This window comes from Crocodylus porosus, unplaced genomic scaffold (assembly GCF_001723895.1).
Source record: "Crocodylus porosus isolate Cpor-Errol unplaced genomic scaffold, CroPor_comp1, whole genome shotgun sequence".
In the NCBI taxonomy this organism is placed as follows: Eukaryota; Metazoa; Chordata; order Crocodylia; family Crocodylidae; genus Crocodylus; species Crocodylus porosus.
In genome coordinates, this window is record NW_017728915.1 from 5,438,629 (window position 1) to 5,447,247 (window position 8,619).

The window sequence follows — 8,619 nt, forward strand, 5'->3', positions numbered from 1 at the left end:
AGGAGGCGCTATTTCACAGTCAGGGTGGCTAGGATCTGGAACCAACTTCCAAGAGAAGTGGTGCAGGCTCCTATCCTGGGGGTCTTTAAGAGGAGGTTAGATAAACACCTTGCTGGGGTCGTTTGACCCCAGTACTCTTTCCTGCCGTGGCAGGGCATGGGACTAGATGATCTACTCAGGTCCCTTCCGACCCTAGAAACTATGAAACTCTGCTATCAAACAGGTGGATGTCTTTAGAACTTGAGGGTAGGAGAATTCAGCTGGAGCTCAGCACCTTTACCAGTAAAACCCCTATATATGGATTTAGGTATTCTGGTGTTTGAAAGTTTAGAGCCCCCAGTTGCCTCTGGTGTTTCTGTAGTGTCCAGAGATGTCACAGCCCACTCTGTGGCAAAGTGCCATCCTGTGGATTCTACAGATACCTGCTGGGCAATCGCCTTCACAGGGGAATGGACACATGTTATGTTGGGGACTGTCTGAGAAAGGTCTTGTCTACGCGTAAGTTATGCTGATTCAACTTAAATCACTTGAACAGTGTAATTGATTGAATTGTGTATAGGCCCCTGCATGGGCAAATTTGTTTCAATTTAACTGTGTATCTGTTTTAAACTGCTTGTGAATTCACTAACATTGGCTAAGCCTGTAAGCCGGGTCCAACTTAATGGGATGTTCCAGCATAGTTGTACCTGTTCAGTCCAATTGATACTAACATGAAATAATGCTTATAGCTAAACTGATATAATTGTGGAGACCGGGCCTTAGAAACCAGCCTGGTTTTATCAATTTATTGCTGTAGCAATTTGGGGCTTTCCTTCCCTGCATTTTGAAGAGTGTTGCTATGTCTTTCTGTGTCCTTTCTTGGGATTTACCCCAACTGCAGCAAGACACTGCTGTGGCTGCACTGATGTAGTGAAACACAAGAGGAAACAGGATAATCTAAGGCCTGGCTTGCTGTATTGAAGCTTACCTGGGTTTTAAACTAAGGTTTGTTCCCCCTATGTCAACAGAGGCTTTTTCTGCCTATGCTAATGTTCACACATGAGTCCCAGCACAGAGGATGCTGCAGTCTAAAAGTCCCTGGCTGGCACATGCCATATAAATACAAGCACTTACTTTTCTCTTGGCTCTTGTGGACATGGAGAGCACCTGGATGTGACCCAATGCAGTAACTGTTTGCCTAAGTCTTCAGGCGGGTACCTGGGACACCTGCTTTATCAAGTGGAGTATAAACAATATAAGACCTGCGCTCCTTCCCCTGTGCTGGGTGGGGGCTGACTTGGGTTGTGTGAGCCTTTACTATGGAGGCTGCTTAGTTGTGTAAGGCCCCCTCTACAAGTGCAGCTAAAGGCATGACAATTGTGGGATTGTGCATTAGATCCCATCATGCCTTATTGCCAGTGCAGTGAAAGCCTAGTCTCAGGCTCCCCCTGCAACAGCAAGAAACAGGTTCCCACATCTGGGAGTCTCATGCACCCCAGTACAGGAAACCCCTGGGTCAGGGGGAATTGCTATAGCACCAGTCCTTCAGCCCTGAGGGTTTCCCACATCCCTGGGGTGGCTGGGATCACTCCTGTGGCAGTCTTCTGCCCCAGGGGTTTCATGCACCACACAGCCCTAGCTGTGATCCCCAGGGCCTGGGAGTTTCACGCATCCCCCCCACGCCAGGGGGTTGTGGCTGCCTTGATCCACAAAGTCTGAGGGTTTTATGCTGGGCGTCTGGGATTTGGCATCTGGGAGCCCTGTCAGCTGGCAGGGCTCCAAGCTGCAGGGGAGACCCTGCTCTACATCTGTAAATTAAAGCTCAATAGCAGCCAGCTATTAAGTTAGTAGAGTACTAACTTTATACCTGGCTGGAGCTTTTTGTTGTATGATAGCTATTTTGCACGTGTAGCTGGTCTCCAGGTAATTGTGCAATTAACCAGGTAATTGTGCAATACGTGTAATGTCTGGGTCCTAAGTACCAGTTAGAAACTTTATCTAAATGCCTACTGATGTCAGACTGTCCTCAGTAATTTAGTTTGCCTGGAAACTTTGAAGCCTAATGATTACAATAAAGTGTTCATTTGATCTCACTGCTGTCATCAAACAACCTTCAGTTACTCTGCGATTCTGGGGGACAGGAGTCTGAGGTGAGCACCCCACACTCCTCTCTCTTCATAGCAGGATGACACCTTGCTGCTTCTGTTTTCTGGTTTCATGCATGTAAGCATGTGGTGATTTGAACAGTAGGGAGCAGTCTGCCTCTTCCTCACCTCTTCCTTTGGTCCATGTCTCTTAGATGACCTGATACAGCTGACAGCCATGTGTTGGATGAGGGAGTTCATCCAGCTTGCTGGCCGGGTGATGCTGCCCTACTCCTCTGGGATCCTGACTGCAGTTCTGCCATGTCTATCCTATGATGACCGCAAGAAGAGTATCCTTGCTACCCAGATCGGGCCAGCAGAGGCTGCTGTCAACTTCCAGTGTTGTTCCCTCCCCTCAATTGTCTGTTCTTCAAGCACAGATTGCTGTGTACCAGCATTTAGGGTGATACTGGTAAAGCTCCTTGAAGAGCTGCTTCTGGCTTTCTAGGTTTGGGGAAGGGAGGGACAGTTTTGGGGTAGAAATGAGTCGTGGTGTCCAAGATGACTGATTTTCTTCCTTCGTGCCTAGGTATCGCAGGCAGACTTGTGGAAAGATAAAGAACAAATGTTTGAGGCTGAAGCTGGGGAGGAAGCAAGTCACTTGCTGCATTTGTAATGGGGCCACTGCTGGCCCTTGATACTAGTCAGTGGTAGTTAGCATAGAAACACTTCTGCTCTAGGGGCAGTAGGACACAAGTGTATGAATAGTCCATTCCTCTACTGAAGCTGGCTTTCCTCAGAAGTGTGAGCTGCCCAGTGCACTTCATCAGACATTCATTATGTCTTTATGGGATGTTAACTACTTTAATGTGAGCACTGGCTGCTCCTGGTACAGATTTAGCAGGTACACTTCCAGCTTATGCCCTTGTGGTATGTGGGGGGGATGAGTTTGCAGAGGAGCAGCTAGTTGAGACCAAGGGTTGCTGGGGTGGGACACCAAGGATTCACTGTTGTTCCTCCTCTCATCCCTGTCCTAGATAATCAGTGCCCAAAAGGTTCTTGGTCCATCTGGCAGAACACCAGAGTGACTGACCCAGGAGAAGGGCAGGTGGTTCTGTGTTGTGGATAACTACTATAGGTTCATCCAGTGTGCTGCACTGAGTACACATCCTTGAGTCAAAATGCTCCTTACATCCTCTCTGTCCAGACATCAAAGAGGTGGCCAATGTGTGTAACCAGAGCCTGATGAAGCTTGTCATCCCAGAAGATGATGAAACAGATGAAGCCAAGCAATCCATGAGCCTGCAAACAGAAGCCAACTCAGAGGAGTCTCTCTCCAAGCCTGAGGTGCCCTCCAGTGGTGAGTTTCTTTTTATCCGGGCTTGGGCAAGGGCTAGATAATTAACCTTTTGGTACTTCCTTGACCTGGTTTGCCAGGGCTGCTTCTGAAGAGTGACACTGAGTGGGGCCTTAGTGCACTCTCAGGAGGAATGTTGGGCTTTTAGGTAAAACACCTACTAAGTACAAAATGAATGCCTTCATTGTTTTGCTGAGCTGAGAGACAACAGGAAAGATGATCCATCTAAAGAAATTGAGCCTGTTTTCTTCTTACTGGATTTGGTCCCTTTGTAGTCGAGTAGGCTGAATGCAAGAAAAAAAATTAGGTTTTCTTGCGCTTGAAGTGCTCTTTCACAACTTTGCCTTCAGCCAAAAACTCCAGGTGCTTTTGATGTTTGTACAGCACCCAGCCCAATCAGCAGCCAGTCCAGATTGGGTCCAAGCACTATCCTAATGCAAATAACTAGTGGTGTAGAGAGTAATAACTTGCCAGGTCATTAAAAGGAGCAGTTTATGCTCAACAGTCCCTGCCCTGAAGAGTTAAGTCAAATAGCTACAATGCAGTTGTAGCCTGTGGAAGCTGCTCCTGAATTTTCTTAATGGTTGTGGAATAACTTCACATTTTACTTCTCTGACTTTCTCATGCTGGTATATAATTAACATATAGTCTAAAACATGATTCTTACTTTGCACTTTGGTCAAAGTGGTCATTGCACTGGGTTGCATAGATTAATGGTCTATGCAACCCAAGTAGTAAGCATGTCTATATGTAAATGTGTTTCCAGACTTCACCACCTGCCAGCCGTTGGGACATTTAACAGTAATATGACACCTGGAAAATCAGGAAGACCCTTTTTATCCAGTTAATTTTGTGCATCTAACAGTATGCGGAATGTGAATCTGTTTGGGCTGCAGCTAGGAGCCTAGCATGCTGTGATATACAAACCCAGAACAAAGCTGCTGCAAAGAGCTTCCAGTCTAGTTTTGTGGCTTGTCCCTGATCAGTTGTATGATCATTCATGCAGCAACAGGGACATTAATTTTTCTTAAGGGAAATGAAACTGTGGAGCACCTTAAACTGGCAGGGGCTTCAAGGGCAAGACCAGATGCCTGAAAATGAGCTTTTCAGAAATTGGCTTAGATCTCAAATGTACAACACCTCAGTCTGGTTCTTATCAGCCTGTTCAGGGCTGTGCTGGTTTTGCTTTCTGTAAATAGGTGCATGCTACAATCTTACCATCACTTCTCACACAACTGCCCCTTACCTATAGAGCCTTCAGTATGGACGTTTCAGAGTACACTACTGCTAGCATTGAGGAAGCCTGACAGTGCCCTCTCAGTATGGGGGTATCTCTATTTTTGGAGTGGAGGTGGGGGGAGGAAAGCAAAAGGGTTATCCCAGATTCGTAGTCAGGGACAGGTTCTGGGACCAAACACAAGAATCTGTTTCCTTGTGGTTAGAACAGGTAACATGCTGGCCCAGGCCTGTTTCACAGTTGGCAGAACTGATTTTCAGAGTTGAAATGCCCAGGCCCAGTTACCCCAACATTTAGAAATTAAAACCCATCTCTTGGAGTGCACCACTAAGCTAAGGCCCTGGGCATCAAGTCTGATGCACCGAAGCGTGGGGTTCAAGCTTGAACTTCAGATGAATCTCTTTTGTACCCAGCATGGCTTCCTACCTCCAGAGGCATCTGGTATTGATTCACAGTTTTTTTTTTTCATATTTGAGAGTCATGGCTATTGATAGTTTTATATTTGCTATCCATTCTTCCAAGTATTTTATACTCTTGTTATGATTCCCTAGTGGTGTGTGGAGAAACAGTTGATCAAAGGAAACTTTACTGTACTTCTTTGTAATGCAGCCAAACATTTCCCTGTAGCAGTCTGAAACTGGCCAGTAGGAGGGGGGAAAGCACCAAAATATAGAGCAAAAGTAAAAAAGAAGGTCTGTAGACTACTTGTCTTGAAAACTTGAAACCTAGCAGTTATATAAAATAAGGCCAATACTAAAAATTCCTGTAGCAGGGCTGTTACCAGATCCTTGTTGAGTTTTGCCATGTGTGCACCATGTGCAATGAGGAAGAAAACAGCTGGAGCAGTATTTTTTTTTCAGCTGGAGCATTGGTGGTTCAGTGGTAGAATTCTCACCTGGTATGCAGGGGACTTGGTTAGGTTCCCGGCCAATGCAAGAATAAGATTCTTTTTATGTTTCTTTTTTCTTTTCTTTTTAAAATTTTCATAAGGTAAAATTATTGCTTTGCCCTAACTAAAAATTTTCCTTCCCAATTAAGTTCTTTTCCTTTATATGGAAGCTTGGTTGTAAAATTTAAGAACTTTATTAAATCAGATTTAAAGGTACAGGGGAACTTTAAATAAAAAATACCCTTGTGGATCTTAATTGCTTTGATTCTTCTTTTTTGCTTTAGCTTCACTAGCTCACACCTTGCATGAAAAAGAAATTGCTCATTATCCTGCTCTCCCCAGCACACTGTCATTTAATGTCCTTCTACTTTTGTTACTTTGCTGCTGATGTGGCAACATCACTGTGTTACTAGAAGCACTTGGCAAATGATGATCACAGAGACTGTGCCTAAACGACCCCCATCCTTTTCTGGAAGTTTGGTGTTCAGAATTCCTACTAGTTGGGCAAGAGCCCAGGGATTCATTCCCAGACAAAGCAGGTATGATGTTGTAAAACATAACCCAGTTTATAGTGACGTGTGGGTTTTCTGTACAAAATGCACGTCCCTAGATGTTCCTTCCCAATTAGGGGCTATAAAATAGCTTCAATTCTTCAGGCCTGTGCTGACAAGCTACCAGCCTCTTGTAAACTGGTACCCTGTGTGCCTCACATCCTCCCTTAGGCTGCTGGCTGAGCTGCAGAGACTCTCTCGCATAGTTCTGCAGTGAGTCTGAGCTAATCACGAGCTGAGCTTTGAAGAGCAGAAGTGTCGATCATCCCTGCTGTACACAGTGCAATGGTGACGTTAAATTTAGTTGAGGTTGGGGAGGCAATAGACCAGCAAGTACATTTTTATGACTTACCTAGAATTGCAATAGCGTGTAAAGCATTGTTTGAGTGTACTCCAGAAAGCTGCTGGGAGGGTATAAGTGTAGTTATAGTAACATTTTAATTGACAGAGACTTTGTCCTCCCCTGGAGTGACTATGGGCAGTGACTGAGCCCTCCTATTAGGGCCAGCCCTTGATCCAGAAGAGGCTGTTCTGGGGGTTTAGCGTGAGAGAACTTCTTGGATGTTTTGGCTTTTTCCCTTTTGCCCATGAGTAGACTGGTCAGAGCCACACTTGGTACTGGGGCAGGTCATCCAACTACAAACACCTTCATTTGGACTTGGATATCTGCACATGAATATCATAGGCCTGTCTTTTCTTAGATGAGAGAGCAACCCATGCCAGTCCGTTCCACAGACTGTATTTGGGGCAAGATTGAGTGTTTCCCCTCTTGGAACTTGGGATAGCAGTTTCCTAGCCTTGATCCTGGCTATGTTCAGTTTCTGTAAGGAGTGACATCTGAAGGGTGGACAAATAGCTGGTGGCAATATCTGGTGTCAAGAAATTGGAAAGCTGTAGATTTAGCTTTTGCTGCTACCTTCTTCCAGTAGTTGGCACTAGAGAAAGGAGAAAAGACTGTAACAGTATTCAGAACTAGGTCAATGAACAGCATCAGTGTAGAGTGTATCTAGACTGGGTGTCTAGATTTGCCCAAAGGACAAACTAGTAACAGTATTGTACCAGATGCCAGCCAGGTTGAGGCATGCTCACTGTCCCCTCCTCCTGCTCTGTCATGTGAGACATGCTGCTTTAACACTTACAGTGCCCCTTCTTTTCCATTAGGTTCCCTTGATACCTCGAGTGACTCCAATTTCAGCAACACCAGTGTCTTCACTGTAACCAGGTAAAGAAGTTACATTGCTTGGCATAGGAAGTCTTGCTTGGGATGGGGTGGGGGGGGTATAGGTGAAGTTATCTACATTGTCGAGGTGATATGGTAGGCTCAGAGCCAGAATAGCAGCAGGACCTGCATATCAAATAAAGCTGCTTAGGCAGAGCTGTCCAAGGGAGGACTTTGCTGGGTCTGTCATTGGCCTGTATTCTTTCTCCAGCCCTCTTTCTATATGCCAAACTCTGCATTTTGAGACAATGTAAGATCTTTCATTTTTCTACCTTACATGCCAAGAAATTGGGGCAAGTCATGGTGAAAGTCAAGGAGGAAACACCTTATATTCTCTAAGGGCCTAACCCAGGTTCCTCAGGGTCTCATCTTTCCCTCTCACTTGCTTCACCTTCAAGTCACCAAACATAAGACATTTTCTCCCAGAGGAGCATCTAAGCCAAATTTGGGGAGATATCCCACAGGAGGAAGGAGAGGGTGAGGTGTGAATGAAGTGTCCCCTGGATTGGGGGGAAAGGAAAGGCAGTGGACACAGTTGACATATGGAGCTTAATTACCTCCTTGTGGAACTGATCTCAGCATCCCCCTCTATCTCTCATGAGCAATATTCCAGAGTAGGAATAACTGATCTGCATCTCCATGCTCTTCACTTCTTAGCTGAAGTTGCATAACCTTTTTCTCCATGGGTGCATTCACACATGCAGGCATGTGCACTTCCAACAGCCCAAATAGCAGCAGCACAGATTTGTGCCAGAGATTTCTGCCTCAGCACACATCCCTGAACATGTACTTTGGTATGGGGCAAATTGTGTCACTTGGGCCAAACTGACCCTGCCCAGCTCCTCCTGGATCTTCAGCCAGAGGGAGCTAGCAGCTGAGGCCAGCACCTGTGCTAGACCCAGCAATATAAAAACCTGCCCTGGCAAGCAGCTCAGGGCTACTTGCCCTGAGGACCTTCTGAGGGCTAGCCAGTAGGTATCGTGGGACACTACCCCTTGTGCCAGCTGGACTGCTGTAGCGGCCCTAACTTGGAAGGAAAGCTACGTGTCCCTGCAAGCTGATATTGGAACCCAGGGTGGATGACTGGAGACCCTCTGGGTTAAAATCCTTGGGGAGCATGGTACAGGGGACACAACGGTGGGAGTCTACTACAGACATCCCACCCAAAGTCCTGAGCTTGACCAGGAGTTCGCCGGGGAATTGGCTGAGGCCGCATGCTCCAGGACCATAGTTGTCCGGGTAATTGAGGTCACCCATGACATCTCATGGAAGGATCACTTAGCAAAATCTGAATGGTTGCAAA

At 46.1% G+C, this 8,619-nt stretch overlaps 1 protein-coding gene across 1 annotated transcript in view; it reads left to right on the forward strand.

Annotated features, from left to right (window-relative positions):
* The window catches only part of VAC14 (Vac14, PIKFYVE complex component), a 193,695-nt gene that overhangs the window by 22,232 nt on the left and 162,844 nt on the right, over window positions 1-8,619 (forward strand). The window contains exons 8-10 of the mRNA XM_019535581.1: window positions 2,279-2,413; window positions 3,271-3,423; window positions 7,259-7,319. Of these exons, the coding sequence (XP_019391126.1) occupies window positions 2,279-2,413; window positions 3,271-3,423; window positions 7,259-7,319 (349 nt within the window). The remainder of the gene's footprint in view (window positions 1-2,278; window positions 2,414-3,270; window positions 3,424-7,258; window positions 7,320-8,619) is intronic.